This window comes from Rhodnius prolixus, unplaced genomic scaffold (assembly GCF_049639745.1).
Source record: "Rhodnius prolixus isolate KJV_2025 unplaced genomic scaffold, Rpr scaffold_17, whole genome shotgun sequence".
Classification (NCBI taxonomy): Eukaryota; Metazoa; Arthropoda; class Insecta; order Hemiptera; family Reduviidae; genus Rhodnius; species Rhodnius prolixus.
Window position 1 is genome coordinate 2,926,332 of NW_027411626.1, and position 17,689 is coordinate 2,944,020.

At 36.5% G+C, this 17,689-nt stretch overlaps 1 protein-coding gene across 3 annotated transcripts in view; it reads right to left on the bottom strand.

Moving 5' to 3' along the window:
* The window catches only part of LOC141459627 (cilia- and flagella-associated protein 47-like), a 78,727-nt gene that overhangs the window by 9,665 nt on the left and 51,373 nt on the right, over positions 1-17,689 (bottom strand). For all 3 annotated transcript variants that reach the window (XM_074138881.1, XM_074138882.1, XM_074138884.1), the window contains exons 17-28: positions 15,871-16,087; positions 14,985-15,153; positions 12,154-12,343; positions 9,466-9,898; positions 8,227-8,469; positions 5,132-5,284; positions 4,363-4,626; positions 3,138-3,325; positions 2,704-2,913; positions 2,365-2,563; positions 1,629-1,810; positions 280-592 (exon numbers count right to left, since the gene is read on the bottom strand). In XM_074138881.1, the coding sequence (XP_073994982.1) occupies positions 280-592; positions 1,629-1,810; positions 2,365-2,563; positions 2,704-2,913; positions 3,138-3,325; positions 4,363-4,626; positions 5,132-5,284; positions 8,227-8,469; positions 9,466-9,898; positions 12,154-12,343; positions 14,985-15,153; positions 15,871-16,087 (2,761 nt within the window). The remainder of the gene's footprint in view (positions 1-279; positions 593-1,628; positions 1,811-2,364; positions 2,564-2,703; positions 2,914-3,137; positions 3,326-4,362; positions 4,627-5,131; positions 5,285-8,226; positions 8,470-9,465; positions 9,899-12,153; positions 12,344-14,984; positions 15,154-15,870; positions 16,088-17,689) is intronic.

Consider the following 17,689-nt stretch of genomic DNA (forward strand, 5'->3'; position numbering starts at 1 on the left):
AAGGTTGATCAATGTTACCAATTTTTATCCTAGAAATATTGTTAAAATCGATGCCATTAACTAATCTAGAACTACCAACCACCATCGCCTTCAGAGAGAGAGAGAGAGTGAGAGAGAGAGAGAGAGAGAGATGTTATTTTGTATCTAATTATTGTTTTACTCAGGGACCTCAAAACGGATCAGGAAATCGAATATCTGCACCAGTGCCTTCTTCCCTTACTAATAGAGTCAAAGAAATTAAACAAAAACAAAAACAAAAAATACAATATTTCCGCTTACCTCAGCTTCAGAAGCTGGCTTATAATAGAAATGTTGGAACTCTTGAATAAGATATGGACAAAAGTATGTTGTGACTGCTGTCAGTACCACGCCATCTCTGAGATCTGTGGTGAAGTTGGTGATGGTTCTTGGTGGAACGCATAATGTTTTATCTAATGAATTCCACTTATTACGCTTGAATTCAAATAAATGATTCATCCAATTCAACAATACGCATTCATTTTGTGAATAGTACGTACTTTCAACGTTCATATTAGCCCAAAACATTGAATTGGGCGCAGTGCCTTTTTCACGATTCGATTCTAATTCACTTCTGGAAAAAAAAATAAAAAAAAAAAATAACTGTTACACGAATTTTTATTATAAGAATTGTCTACATTTTAATGTAAACATTTCTTTGAATCTTCGGAAACATATTTGATTTTTAACTTTAGTTTGTTTATACTTTATTTTAACATGACAAAAATTAGAGGTTTGGTAAGCCAATCCCCTCTAGAAACTTATCTAGATCAGTCAAAGTTTTTTGGAATCTTGGCAATGAAACTCTCAGAACAATTTATTTGGAAAAAGCATTGAAATGAGTGCAAGGGGATGATGGCACTGCTCATGGATAGGTTTTTTTAGAACGAGATCTCCTACGAAGCGGCAATAGTTGTGGCTGATACTCAACCTCCATCTTGATCAAAAACTGATGTGGAAATAAAGTTGAACAAAACAGTGGAGACTACTATGAACAGCCACCAACAGACTGCTCAGAGTGGATGGATAATGTGCATGACCTAGACATTGTTCAGCATCGATGGGGGTAACAATGACAAAAGTGTAGGCCAACGGACAGAGTAAGCTGTTTAAGTTGTGGTTTTCAACACATCGAATCTTCTAGAAATATTTAAATACTGACTAGGCGTAGTAGCAAGTAAGCCGCAACAGCTAGCGGTGCTTGAAGCTAGTCAAATAGTTTCGAGAACGCTCAGCCAAAACTGCACTGCTATAATCAAGACGGATAGCAAACTAACAAAAGACAATCTGAGACATATACTGGTCGCTTATAGCAGACAGGCAATTCTTGCCAATAATAACATAAGCTGGAATGGACAAATATACAAGTCAGGACTTAAGGTAACGAACTGAAAAAACAAACTAAAAGCACAAGTGATCTGGAAAATGGGAAGAAGACTGGAATAACTCAACGATGGACAGGAGGCACAGAAGTTCTTACCGATTTCTATCGTGGAATGGAGGAACATTTGAAAGAAATCTAAAGGAACATAGGACTATTCGCTAAATAATTTTTATTCTTCATAATAATAATGTTAGAACTACTTCTTTATGTTAATTGTTAAACTCACTTTTCTAAACTATAGGTAGCACTTATCCTGGGCTCCATCATATTCGAGGAATTTGACATCAGTAGCTTATGTATCGGAAATTGGAAAATAACTTTGAACAATTGTAAGAACAAATCCAACCAACATTGGTGACACAATCGCTCATATCTCTCTTTATCGTACATGACTCCATTACATTTAATCTAAAAATAATTTTAATTAACTTAAATTAGTTGAAAGGATTCAGCCTACTGGATCATCCTAATGGCCACCCGGCAAATGTTTAGACGAATAAGAAACTTTTCGCTTGCCTTTGGCCCTGGCATCCCCTTCCATCACATTTCAACGACTCATTCTCTGACGGCCGCACTGGCATGGCAAAAGAGTTCACGATTCCCTTAAAAACTGCATGAAACTCTTCCCCCCCTCCCCAGGATCAAGCAATCCGTCACCCCACGTTACGCCTGTTTATTCCCAATGTGTCGGGAAAACAAATGAAAAAGGGGAGACACCTCTGGCTTCAGGCTGCTAATTCTCGTCTGGGTTTCTAAACAGTCACACAACCAGCATGGAATTAGCTTTCATAAGGAATTAATGGTCTGCAAAATTGTGAATTGGCTTTTCGGAAAAATGTGCAACCCTGGGATATAAATCATTGGCCGCCGTATGTAGCCTAGCTACGCTACCTAGGCTAACCAAAATATGAGATTTTGACTAAAGCTCCAAAGGATAAAACCTAGAAACTAGATCTACTAACGTCAAGCTCTTCGGGTGAGTGAAGCAGCACATTATTCGTCCTGAGCTTCTTATAGTATATTACATAATCGTCATAGCATAGTAAATAAAACGGAAATACATGTTCCATTAAGGCACCTTCGCTCTTTAAATATACTATAATCTGGTTGTAAACGCTCAGGCAGTACGATATCCTTTCACAATCGTCTTCTGGTAAAGGCCTGAAACAGAAATGTTAATGAAAATTTACCTTTTTTTCTTTTTATTATCATAATTTTTGGAATAGTTTTAAGCTTATCTCATCTTAGAATATATGTAATATAGCATCAGAGTAAATATAAAAATTGACTTTATTACTTACGCGGCAACTGAAAATTCCATTTCAAAATCTTTACCAATAAGTCTTAACACCAGATCCAATATTGAGCGAACTGATGTTTGATACGATTTTGATCTAGAAACTAAACATTTCTGAAATGTTTTCGTACTGAATAAATCTTCACCAATACGCATTCGAAAAGAGCATTGGAATCCTTGTTCATACAACCACTGTTCCACAAATTCTTCTTCCCTGAAATTAACATATTAACTCGATTTTAATTCGATTTTCTCTTACGAGTAATTATCGATATGATGTTAACATTTTAACCTCATAAGACCTCCAAACGGAGATAACCTATAAAGACCCGAAATCGATAATGAGAGAGACGCTAATAAATTGATTAGATGGGTACTTTGTTCCTATGGAAGTTCTAGATGGAAGTAAGCGATATTAAAAGCTAAAACCAGAAATACCTTCTCATATACTCAGCATAGAAAGTGTCGCTCAGATCCGCGGGGAACAATGGATATTGTTCCACTTCCAATAATATTTTCAAATGTTGTCCTTTTAAATCGATCTCCTCAAGCTCTTCCACTAAGACATCATCTTCTTGAATCAAAATATCCGATTGTGCAGATGTTGGTGTCGTTTTTTCAAATTCCTATTTACAACAAGACAAAATAGAAAATATTTATTTATCAAATAAGTGAAATAAAATCTTTAATAGTTCAGGCTACTGGATACCTTGCGTACTTAAAGCAACTGTAATAAAATAGTTAAACAGATATTTATACAATTTTTTTTTCCCTGGTGGCCCCTATAAAAAATAATCTAGTTTCAGCTTGCTATTATTAGTAAGGTCAAGCTCTAAGTAATCCGAAGCCTCTTTTTTTTCCCCTAACCCACAAAAAAAAGAACAGTGCTCAAGCTGAGTCTAGGGCGAAATTTGACTAACAGAAACTTGAGCCACCGAAGATTCTAAGTAATACAGAAGGGAAATGAGCCTACTCTGATCAAAGGCGCTCAACCTTTTACACACTCCTGAAATCCATCATGAAAATCATGGGTGTTTACTGCTTCACCTTTATCTCAAAAAAAAAAAAAAAAAAAAAAAAAAAAACCAAGTCTAAACGAGTCACATTATCATTAAGGAATCTTCCTGGAAGACCAAGGTAAAGAGGAGCCCCTCCTGTAATAAAAGTGATGACCGTTGTACTAAGCCCACCCATTTCTGGACACCATTGGGGTTTTTCTAACTTTGAACTGTTTCTTTGTAATTCACGAACTGTTAGCTGACCGCACTGTGTAATCTTCTGGGGTGTTGTCTAGACACTCTATAAACGTTTTCTACCAACACAATTGCGGTCTGAGATGCCTGAGGGATAATACAAGCGCTTCAGTTGATAAATGAATATCTATAACTTCAAGTACATGTATGTCTAATATTAATTCACCTGATATTAATTTATAATTTAATACAATACACGATAGGGCCGAAATGTAGCACTTTCTCTATCTCCATGAAGCTTAAATCAATTTATTTTTAGTATTTTACCCACAATATTTCAGCAGAAACAACAGACAATAAAACATTTTTCTGACCGCAGAATCTTAAGCTAATCTTAATAGAATAACTATCGAATCTAATCTTACTAATATTTTTAATAAAAACTTATACCAAGCAAGCAACAAACTTACGTCACTTCTGGTAGCTAAAGACAGTTTGAGTCTGTTATTGATGGCAGCTTTGCGTTTTAATGCCTCAGAAATCTGATCCATCAAAGATTTTCTTGACGTTACACGCCCAAGGCTGGTAGATACCTCTTCTTGCGATGGTTGTGTTTTTAATTTTGAAACTCTTTTTATGGAATTATTTGCTTCATCGACTCGTTCTCTCCTTACAAAATAGTCCGTGTCTACTTCTGAAGACGGTATGTCCTTCTCATCGCTAATCACGGAACCCTATTTTACAACAAACCATATAAACCGTAATTATTGTTGCTTTGATCATCAAGGCACAACAAACCGTAATTATTGTTGTTTTGTTCAAGTACTCAATGCAAAAGATTTTAGATGTGTAGAATCATGTTTTTTTTTTCATTGTGGGAGGGGGTTGTTTTTGGCGGATGGTTTCTGTGGGCGGCAGAAAGTCGTTTTCAGGCACTTCAGAGACACCTTCTGAAGGTGGTAAATTCATTTATAACAAAAATTTCTTTCCGGATCTGAATGGCCTAATACCCTCCAGACTTAACAACATTCTTTATGCTACATTGCGTGGCAACTCAGATGACAGTGGCCTTTCTAGAGGAGATCTTTGGAGCCCCTTTGCCGCAAATTTGGCCGTGATGGACCCGTTGATGGTTTAAGTGATCATGTTTATTAGTTTATTCTATAGCAGTAACAAATATAATTTCAATATTCAGGTTATACCAGTGTTACCAAAAAGTTATGAATCAAAATTACTTACCTCAGATATATCACTGTCTTCATCTCTCTCGTCAGTAGTGGTTGGCGGCATAGAGGACAGAAATGTGTGAACATAAGTGGTAAGTTTACAATTTTCCGCCGTAAAGCATACGCCAACATTGCATACTCCATCATAACCATCTTTAAATTGTAACTAAAATGTAAAACTCACTTTTAATTTACTAACAAACTCTGCTTACCAAAATTGGCTTAGTTCTAAATTGACTAGATATTTTTTTTAAAAAAATCACACGACTTTTTCTTATTCTCAAAGTAATCAAATCACAATTTGAGCTTCATACAGCTCATTGCCCGGTAATGGATAAGAGAACACTTTCCAGAGGCCGGCAGTGCATCGAACAAAACTCCAGGCGCTCGTATAATAAACGATCTAAACTAACATTACAATACAAACTTACGAGAGTAAATGTTTGCTGCGGACCCAAGGATTTGAGTTGTGGGATTCCGCCAAGCATTCTATCCTTTATCAATCCTTACAATCCAGAATCCTTCAAAGGATCACCAATGCTCCTTGTTATGTCTTCAATAATAATAATAATAATAAAAACCTACAGTGATCTAGTCACTTCCTTTCGTACCCAAACTGATAAAATTTCGCAATCAAAGTTTTCACAACTTCCTTATCCTATCATCACAAATCATAAATTATAATTAATCAAACAGCTGTTAAACTTAACCTTATATCCAATACTAGGGGTAGAATCCCTCTAAATTGCCATTGAATTTGAATTTGAAAATATTTATTTACAATTTAAATTTTTTTATACAAATATATTTAAAAGGAGGTTTCAGGCTGTATGTCTATATCCTCTCCACAACATATCAACATTTACATTGTGTACGAGTCGAACTTAATTCTAAGGCAAAAAATTAAAAAAAAAAAAACCTTACTACATAGAGTTAATTAAAGCAAGATATGCTTTAGCCTTTTGTGCTTGTATTTTCTATAATTAAGAGAACTTAAGTTATAGTCAACAATACTCTTTATATGTGGATAGGGACTATGTCTACAGGAAGTTACAAAGTTTTCCGCAGCATTGTACATAAATGTAGGTAGACACGCTGGCAACATCAAGTGCTGCATGCATGTAATCTATGGGTGTCCATCGGGGATATGACCCAACTAGTCTTAAGAATTTGTTTTGGACTCTTTGTAACTTCCCGTAATTGGTGCAACAGGTGTGGGACCACACAGGGGCTGCATATAGGAGTACGGAACGGATATAAAAATAGTAGATAAGTTTTTTATTTAGAAAATCTAAGTTAGAGTTGCGGTTCAAAAGAGGAAAGAGACTGCACATAATTCCTACCGCTATATCGCTCACTGAGTTTATGTGTTTGGTGAAAGTTAATTTGGAGTCTCAACACCAACCCGAGGTATTTAACCTCCTTACTCCACGGAAGGGAGTCGCCGTTAATTTAAACAAATCTATTCACAACCGGTCTGCGGCGTGTAAACAAAATAACTTGTGTCTTGGCATGGTTTGGCCTTATTTTCCATTTGGTGAAGTATTTGAAACATTTTTCTAGGGCTATCGATAAATTTTTGGCTATTGTGTCAACTCCGAATGAAGAAATAATGTTCGATCCTCGAAAGGATGTGCAGCCCCCCTGCCTAGAATTTGTCTTTTGGCGCTGATAGCGCACCAAGGAGAGGGGGCTCCAGCTTGTGCTGGGAGTTAGTTGCCAGTTGCCCTTGGGCATCTCAAAAGAGTAAGGGGTGCTAACTAATTATGTCTGTGTATCCGCCATTGCCAGGTTTTTAGCGTCGGTCTGGCTGGAACTGTTTTCGCCAAGAACTGGACAACCCTTTAGCCGCCCGGTTGAACGATGTACTTTTGTTGTCTTGTGATAAATCAATTTGTGAGTGTTATAATAAGTTTAATTAAGTCAGAAAACCTGTCAGTGTAATTAAGTCAGAAAACTTGTCAGCCTAATTAAGTCAGAAAACCTGTCGTCTAATTGTCAGAAAACCTGTAAGTCTAATTAATTCTGTTTTATGTATTTGGATCATGATCCGTTTTGAATATGAGTTTAAAATTGTAAATATACCAAATATATTTGTTATTGTTAAGTGAAGGTATTCTGAGTGTCGGTGGCGTCCCCACCCTCCCCTTTCCTTTAGTTTTATTTCATTTTCTTTGACCTCCCTTAGTCAGAGATTTTTCAAATAAAGAAGGCAGTATCATCAGCAAACAGGGAGCAACTGGATTTGAAGTTTCAGCTTGGTGACGTCATTAATAAAAATGTTGAAAAGTATAGGCCCCAGGACTGAGCCTTGGGGGGACACTGCAGCTTTAATTAACCTCACACCTGAAACTGTGCTACCGAGTGCGACGCTGAATTTTCTTTTAGTTAAATAGCTTTTAACAAAATAAATTAAATATCTCAGAAAGCCATTCTCAATTAATTTATAGATAAGGCCATTGTGTCAAAACACAATCGAAGGCTTTTTTCCACATCAATCAAAGCCATCCCCGTATGCTTGTTCAGATTAAAATTGTGCTCTACCAAGTCTGTTACTCTGGGCTAACTGGCCAGTAGTCGAATGTCTTGAACGGAAACCAAACTGGCAGGATGATAATAGGCTATTACTGTCATTGCCATTTAGTTATACAGTAGTTACACTATAAGTTATTTTTCTTAAAAGTTTTATTGTTAAAAAGAAATCAAATTTGAGACTAAATTTCCAAATTTGAAGAGAAATCGGCGGACAGAAGTGCCATTTTACTCAATACATTAATTTTATGATAATCTTGAAAATGGTTTCTAGGTTAATATATAAACTTCATAAATTATAGAAAATACATACACACAGATCTATAACTCTTACTTTATTTTTCTAGCTAAAATTCGTTTCTAAGAAAGGGGTAGGGCTTTCCTATAAGGTTACATTTCAATACAATTCACTGGACTGTTTCAATGTGAAGGAAGACTCAAACGTTTGGAGCTTACAAGACAATTAGTTAATGAGAACTTGGTTGAATAATAACAATAATATAATAAGAGAAAGTCGTGCGAGTGTGCATCAAAAACTTTTTTTCTTATTATCCAATAAAATTTATTTATACCAACCAAAACAATAGCGGATACAGCTTTGGTGCTACGAAATTTTACTGTAACAGGTATCGTAAAATTATCAATTTCCGGTTGAATTTCAACTCCTTTTGGAAATTCACACGATATACAACCACTATCATAATCACCGCTGACCATAAACTTGGAGAACGATAATTTGGTTTTTCTGTGTTGATGGTTGGCTATGATATAAATGGAACGCTCTTCTTCGACGTATAACGGCAGTGGCAGGAAGTAGATCTGTACATAGTAAAATACAATATGTAAATCAATAGTATTTAAACTTATCCGGTAGGTGCAAAAAACTGCATAATTATAAGTTTGAGAAAAAGTTCCCAAACTTTTAGAGAATTATTTCTTCTTTTCCTATAATAGTTCAAAATCCCTAAATTTCCCTTGCCTAAATGTACATACCGATTTTAATGAATGAGATGCCATTTGATTTGGAATTTCCAATGGATATGGCTTCTAGGGTTCTCGACGGACTACATCCTTTGGGAGAGGAATTAGCCCCATGAATGTATGTGTCCCCCACTAAAACTAATAAATCAGTATCTTTGATTTTATCCGTCGTACCACATATATTTATTGAATCCCAGACAGGTTTTGCACTTTCATCCATCCATCCATCACAGGTGGATTAATCCCAGACCGGGTTTGCACTTTTATCCATCCATCACAGGTGGATTAATCCCGACAGGCTTTGCACTTTCATCCATCCATCTCAGGAGGATTAATCCCAGACAGGTTTTGCACTTTCATCCATCACAGGTGGATTAATCCCAGACCGGTTTTGCACTTTCATCCATCCATCACAGGTGGATTAATCCCAGACAGGTTTTGCACTTTCATCCATCACAGGTGGATTAATCCCAGACAGGTTTTGCACTTTCATCCATCCATCACAGGTGGATTAATCCCAGACAGGTTTTGCACTTTCATCCATCCATCACAGGTGGATTAATCCCAGACAGGTTTTGCACTTTCATCCATCCATCACAGGTGGATTAATCCCAGACAGGTTTTGCACTTTCATCCATCCATCACAGGTGGATTAATCAATTTCACGTAGAGATTTCTACTTTATTTACGTTACTGTCCCACACTTGCTGAGTATTAGCCAAAAATAATCCACCAAACTGATTACTAAAATTGTGATGATGGCAACTTGGATTTGCCCAACGTGCCACTCTTTATTATTAAGAATAGTTAATAATAAAATTTGAATTCACTTACCATTTGTTCGGAACAATATATAGACGACTTATGATAGATGCCAGTGAATCTGATAACATTATAAAATGTTACAACGCCTCTACAACTTATATATACAGGAAAATCAGCTGTAAAAGTGCCAGGCTTTTTTGGGCTAAAATACGCATGCAACACGATCTCTTCGAATGGTTGTAGTTTTAAAATTTTCACAATTACATTTTTCTTTAAAATATAAAATGGTGATTTTAATAACTGTTCATAATCAAACCATACTTTCAACGTGGCGTCCTGATGATTTTTTACTTTAAGCAGTTGTAATTCTTTTGTATTATTTTTTTTAACAAAGTTTAATTCTAACTGATTGAAGGATACCATTGGATTCATTGTGGTGCAATCAATCTTGACAACGCTTAGTGATTCTGGTGTTTTTAGGAATTCACATTTTGGGCCCTGGCTGTGAAAAAAATTGAGAAAAAGATTTATTATTGTCAGTTATAATTTTATTTATATAAAAAAAATAAATAAATAAAATAAACTCCACAACAGTAAATGTTGAAGCACGAATTTAAGATATTGTAAAGTTTTTGTCCTTTTACTAAAAACTTCACAACTGTAACTAATGCCTGCCACTAGTTAAGTTAATATGTGTGGGTTTGATTAATAATAAAACTCGCTAAATTTGTAAGTAATAACTTGATTTATTAGCACATTCACTAGCAACTAACGCTATTCATTACAGTTACCATTTACAACAGTCCCAACAGTTAACTGTTACTTACTCACTACGTAACGCCACAAAACTGTTCCACGACTGACCACTGGTCCGCACTGCACCGAATTGCACTAGTCTCAGCTGCACTAACACAGCTCTATTCACTGACTGACTAACCGCCTAACTGGCTAACACTGAAGCACTCCGCAACACTGACTCTCTCCAAACTGTCTCTCCAAACCAACTTTCCAAGACTGACTGCCAAGATTAACTCAAAACTCACTCAAAGACTTCACTAAAAACTCTAATAACTGCCTTCTCCAGCTGTGTCTGCCTCCTTTTTAACTGCGACTGCCCCACTCCGTCTGGGTCACGCCCACCGGCCGGTCACTGGCTGAGGAAAACACATGCTGCCACCACCCCAACTGGGGCCGCCCTCCTCTAACCTTCTGTCATACTCCAACACCGTCTGTCTTGCTCCCACCTGCCGCTCATTCGCTGGAGAACACATACTGCCACCACCCCCAACTGGGGCCGCCTCCTCCAATTGTTTGTCTCACTCCTACCTGTCAATCACTGGCTGGGAAAACACATATGCCACCACCCCAACTGCGGCCTCTCTCTTAGCTGGCTTTTACACAGGGGTGGACCGTTACAGGCTACGGTCACTAAACTCCTTGAACAATCTAGCCCTTTCCTTTTCAGTTCAGGTAGAGACGGGCCCTTTTGTCAACACAGTGGTGGCCTGTTACCGACTTTGGTCGCTTAACCCCTAGAACAATCTAGGCCTTTCTTTTCTCCTCAGGTAGAGACCGGCCCTTTTGTTTACACAGTGGTGGCTTGTTACCGACTTTGGTCGCTCAACCCCTAGAACAATCTAGGCCTTTCGTTTCTGCCCAGGTCAACTTCGTTACAATATCAATTTCTGTGACAAGAACATAGAACTGTTTCTTAGAGCGAAAAAATCTCTCATCTCACTCTCACACGACTTTCTCTTACGAAAATTCTCGATTTTCTAACTTACACCTTCTTTCGCCCCCCCCCACACTTTAAATTATTTAATTTTTTAATTCACATTTGATTCTTCTTTCCTAAAAATGCCATAGAATTATTTTTTCCACTGGAATTATTCAAATTATAAGTTATAGATTTACGTGCGTGTTTGCGCCATTTTCGAGCCAGGAAAATAAACTTTTGTATCAATAAAGAATGGTATTTCATGTTTAAACAATTTTCTTTGAACTCTCGGACTTTTGTAATCACCTATTTTTTCAGGCGGGCTTTACGTCCAATTAGGTGGACGTAGGCGACTAGCAAACATACTTTACTGCGAATTTCTTTTATTAACCATTAAATAAAATCCAAGGCCTAAGACCGGGAAATCAAACCCAGTACCACAATGCATATTAGCTTTGCAGGTCTCGCCTCTTAACCGCTCGGTGGCTACCGTGACGCCTAACTCTCGACTTTTATTTTTTAGGTACATAGTCTAGAACTGCTCAATACAGTATAATACAATACACAGTAATCTTACAAGGGCGGTTATCGCTGTAGTGGTTATGAAACGTTTTTTTTTGTAGGTAGAAGATCCCCAATTTGAATATCGCAGGTAGCTACTTCTTCATTTTGTTAGGAAATAGTAAGAGCTCTCGCCCAGACCATATAGCACCTAATTTTAGTAGTTGGTCGTAAAGCCACGTCTCAAAAAAAAATTGGCGATTACTTCCTGTTGAGAGATTTTCGTCACCAGTTTTGACAATCAGGTCCACTGAGGTGGAATCCAACCTAAAGATATAAATAGCATGACTTCCCTGCGTTTTTTCTTTCTTTCAATTTCCTACGACTTTTCCTAACTCAAGGGACATAAAAATGGATACTTCCGTTTTAAAACTTGAAACATACAATTTGTCAATTACAATACTCTCGCTTAGCTAGCTGAAAGCAGAACTTATTTTAATTGAATTTCTGAGTGAAAAGAAAATTGTTTCCTTGTTTACCATTTAACAATTGATTTGATATAATTCTTGACTAGCACAGATTTCTCCTCTCTAGAGTTCGGTGGACCAAGTATATTGTTGATAATGGCTGGCAATAAGAATCCAAAGGACCCCAGTTCTTTTGGCATAAAATGTATATAAATCTTTCGTTCTGTTTTTGGTGGTAAAGTTATCCCTTCGGACAGTAAACCTGTAAGTAAAATAGATTTTAAAAACATTTTATATTCATTCTTCTTTAAATTATACTCTTTATTCAGATTTTCATAAAACTCTTTACCGTAAATAACCATCACATCCACGCATATTAAACCAGAAATAGAAAAAGATAAGAGTTGGTCAATTTCTATATATTACTATCATTGAATTGAAGAAGAGATTTAAGGTTTTTCTATTCGTCTTTAGGCTGGAAACTTTGTGAAGCGGCGATGATAGCTGCTTCAAATCAAAGAGAGCGACGAGCAGCGAGCAAAGATTCGCATGCACATAGTGACGAGTTTAGTCGCGTTTCTCCTTTCGACGAAACAAGATGGAGGAACTATTTCTGTATGAAAATTCTTCGTTGAAACTTTGGTATTTGCAGCAGCTTAGTAGTAGGAGCTGCAGTGTACATGACATAAATAAGTCTAGAAATGAACTTGGTGAATTCCATCACTTGTACCAACAACTTCGGGAGCATCCTGGCAAGTTTCATGCGCATTTTCGAATGTCTATATCAACATTTGATTACATACTAGCCAAGTGTAACCCCATTAATCAAAATCAAATTTTATTGTTTTTGAGTAATACAACTCATAACAAGAGTTAGGCACAATATAGAAAAATTAACTAAATTATTAACTAAATACAAATCTGTGTAACCCCATTAGCAGTTACTTTAAGGTTAGAAATAACAAAATAAATAAAAATAAAATAGAAATATATGCAGATAAAAAGAAATTAGTCAATTAAAAAAAAACACAATTTCATTAAATCACTACTCCATGATTTGTCGTAAATTAATGTTGTTCATCTGAAAAACTGGAGTAGTACGACGCTACAGAAGGATTGGAGAATTCGTTCTGATCAGAAGTAGTAGGACGTGAAAATGTAATTTAATTTTGCCTAGTATTTAGATGAAAGTTAGCATTAAGGGATTGAGAACCAAATTAAATGTAGCAAAAATTACCTGAATTCTCCATTAACTATTAATTGTTAATTAATTTTAACTATTAATTATTAATTGTTAAAAACTATTGTAGCTTCGCAAATATTATGGTCCCACAGAGGTTTCTTTAAACAAACTGAACCAATAAATGTATCAATATTCATAACCTATGAGCAATAACCTTTAAAAATTGAGCGCGATGAGAGCGAAGAAATCAAACATGTCATAACGCTTTGCTCTACTCTCTATAGATAGCGTTGCTCTATCTTCTTTTTGCTCCCCACTATGCGCGGTCCCATATGTTAACTTGTGTTTGTTTTCGCCGCTAAGGCCGGAAACATAGTGGAGCAGCGAGCAAAGCGGCGATGATAGCTGCTTCAGATCAAAGAGAGCGACGGCAGCGAGCAAAAAGAGTCGCATGCACATAGTGACGAGTTTAGTCGCGTTCTCCTTTCCACGAAACATGATAGAGGAATTATTTCTATATGAAAATTCTGGTATTTACAGCAACTTAGTAGCAGGAGCTGCAGTGTTCATGATATAAACATGACTAGAACATGAACATGGTGAATTCCATCGCTTGTACCAACAACTTCGGGAGCATCCTGGCAAGTTTCATGCGTATTTTCGAATGCCTGTTTCAACATTTGATTACATACTAACCAGTGTTGAAGGCTTGTTAATCAAGAAAAGGACCAATTTCAATGTTAATCCCATTTATCCTGTCCCATTTCTTATCCAACACAAATCGGTTGTGATGTAGAAGATCCTTTTGGTCCCGCAGAGGTTTATTTAAAGAAAAAAAACTACACCAATAAATGCAGCAACATCCATTTTAACCTAGAAAATTGAGCGCGATGAGAGCGAAGAAATCAAACATATCATAACACGTTGCTCTACTCTCTCTCTTGGTCGCGTTGCTCTATCTTCTTTTTGCTCCCCACTATGCGCGCTCCCATACGATTAACTTTGTTCGTTTTCGCCGCTTTGGATTAATGGGGTTAAAATTGAAATTCGTCCTTTTCTTGATTATTAACATGCCTTCAAAACTGGTTAGTATGTAATCAAATGTTGAATCAGACATTCGAAAATACACATGAAACTTGCCGGGTTGCTCCCGAAGTTGTTGGTACAAATGATAGAATTCACCATGTTCATGTCTAGTCCTGTTTTTATCAAGGAACACTGCAGCCTCCTGCTGCTAAAGCTGCTGTAAATACCAAAATTTTCAAGGAAGAATTTTCATATAGAAATAATTCCTCCATCATGTCTCGTAGAAAGGAGAACGCGACTAAACTCGTCACTAAGTGCATGCGACTCTTTGCTCGCTGCTCATAGCTCTCTTTGATCTGAAGCAGCTATCGCCGCCGCTTTGCTCGCCGCTCCACTATGTTTCCAGCCTTAGAATACAGAAAATATCAGTCTCCTTCTACAACTAACATGCTATACTCCAACGACGTATTAGTTAAAACAGGCCATAAATAAACTGAACCACCAATATTTTGCCCTACATTCAAACAAAACTTCATGAAAACTTGAACAAATGTTTTAGGATTCAAAATATAAACTCCTTCAAATATCTCGCTCCATATTTCAGACATCATTATTATATTAATAACACACTTATCCCCCTTTACTATAGATTAACGATTAACTTATAGTGGAGACAATAATTAAAAGTTTTTACCTGGGTCTCGAACAAATTTTGATAAAGAAATTTTCATTTGATGAGCATCCTCCATAGCAAATCTGACAAGTGCTTCGACATTACTTTCATTCTGTATATTCACCGAGGTTGTTTCATATGAAGAGCAAGGGATAAGTTTAAAATGAATTCTATCTGGACTAAAATTTACCTGAGAAAAAATAAATTAACAAATTAAAAAAATAAATTGTTTAGAACGTTTCTCTTTCTGTTAGGTATGGTTCTTATTGAAGACGTGTGACTCCAAATAATGGTATTTTAGTGAACGATACTAATGTCAATACGTTTGTCATGTGTAAGAATTAGTTAACGTCTCTGTGGGTAACTCAATCCATTGTCGTTCCCAAAGTACGAGGATGGGTTAAAGATTTGAGAAAAATCTCCAAAAAGTAAATAAACCTTTTACTAAATTGCTACTTACGGTAGCAGAACAGACCCACCACATACACGATCTCTCTTACTCACCCCTCCAGATTTTCGCCCCCAGAAAAGTCTCAAAATGTAAATTTTCTGAGGAAATTCGAAACTGAAAATCAGCACGCTTGCAATACATTCCAGTTACAGGGAGGGGTGTTAGACAAATTAGTTCAATTTTGTAATAATAATAATAAGGGAAGGGATTAGCTATGAGGTTAGCATACTGGACTCCCACGTTCGAATCCAGCAGCTGACCCTTAGATTTTCTCTTCCTAGGAGCTTCTTACAGCTCACTGTCCGGTGATGGACAGTGTTGTCTGTAACGAGAGAATATTGTCCGGAGGCCGGCAGTGCACTGAAAAAAGCTCCGGGCGCTAATAACCTTAGATGTTGACACGCCTTAAATCATTAAAAAAAAATAATAATAATAATAATAAAATTGAAATAATACCTTTGGAAAGGCGACAAAGCCGCTCACTTTAAAATGATAAAATGCTTTAGCATTGATGTTAATGGAAACTTCGAAATCAAACGGGCATATTTGGTTCATGGTGAAGATTATATGAAGCATGTAACACGCTCTCGCCTTGACGACACCGCATGCCGGCCGAATGATTACACCTTCTTTTGGATTAGTGTTTGTGACCATGAATATTTCATCACGAAAACTGAAAAACAAAAACAAATGAACTCTTAGAAAAGTTTAGTTCGTTGGAAAATACGTATATGTTAGAAACTAGTAACTTCTACGGATATTAGAATCTAATCAATAAATTGCGTAAAATGTTTTACTCTATCTCTTTTCTGCATTTTTCAATTATTTTTCACCTCCGCTTATCCTTATCCTTAAGATCTCCCCTGGACTGGTAACGTCAAACTCCCCAATTTTTAGCAATTGATTTAGGAGGCATTATTACTATCCGATGGATCTAATTAATATGCTATTAAAACATAAAGAAAGAATCTGGGCTTAGTCATTTACTTGTAACGAATAAGCGGATGAGACGACGCGGGAGGAGAAATCTTCGTTAGTTGAAAAGATTCCCCTACCTGTTGTTTCTGTATCCTCGCAACATTGAAGAACGGAGATGGATCTGTGGAGTTTAAAAAAACTCACCAGAAGAGGTGGAGCAAAAGAGGCTTTTAGCCCGATTCGGTTTACTTTGCTCAAATCCTCAAGACCTACTTAGATACGCCGATTAGTCTAGCTGTTGCGAGGAGAACATCCAATATTAGCGCATCCAAGCGTACACTTCCTGTTATGAGTATAATGAAAGAGCTTCCTTTATTATAGAGAGGTAATGCGATAAACCAGCGTTTCCCAAAGTGTGGGTCGCGACCCGGCACCGGGTCGCAGAAATATTCAGCTGGGTCGTGGCAAAAATTGTAAAAACACAAAAAATCTATAACATTTTGCTCTAAAATTAATATTTTTCGAAACTCTCAAGTACTGCAGGTGGCATCCCTTTACCACCGTTTCCTACCGGACCGTTTAGATTCGGATGCTCTGATTGGTTGATTTCGATTCGTCATTCAGTGCCTTCGGTCGATATTGAAAAGGAAGAAATGCTTAATCTTAGTGAACAAGAAGTTGCTAATTTAATTGAAATTTCATGCGACACCCATCTTAAAAAAGTGTTTGAAACTGTACCACTAATTAATTTTTGGTTGCGCTGTCAAAAGGAATACCCAAGCGTAAGCGTAAAAGCGATATAATTTTTAATGCCTTTTGTCACCACTTAAACGTGTGAAACTGCCTTCTCAGCCTTGGTGTACTTAAAAAATAAGTATCCAAACAGATTGGATGTCGAACCTAATTTGAGAATAAAATTAACATCATTAAGTCCTAATTTGAAATTACTATGTGATGAAAAACAACATCATCCTTTGCACTAAGGTCAAAATATGTAAAACAAAATTTACTTTAAGTTTTAAATGAAGATAATGGATTGTCTTTAATTACTTATGTTTTTGTTATATAATTATTTTGCAATTTTTGTGTATGAAATAAACAAACAAATAACTTGAATTTTGATTTTTATTAAAAAATAAAATTTGTTTTGTAAATAAATGTTTTTTTATAAGGTGGGTCGCGAAAAAATTTAAAATCTCGTACCGGGCCGCGGTCAAAAAAGTTTGGGAAACGCTGCGATAAACCATCAGCAAGGTGAAGTTCTCCCCTTCTTAGAAGTGCTGCCGCTGTTAAGTTACAACAAAATTCCCAAATTTATGCAAAGCACTGGGAGAGATCACTGGATCACCCTGTTCTC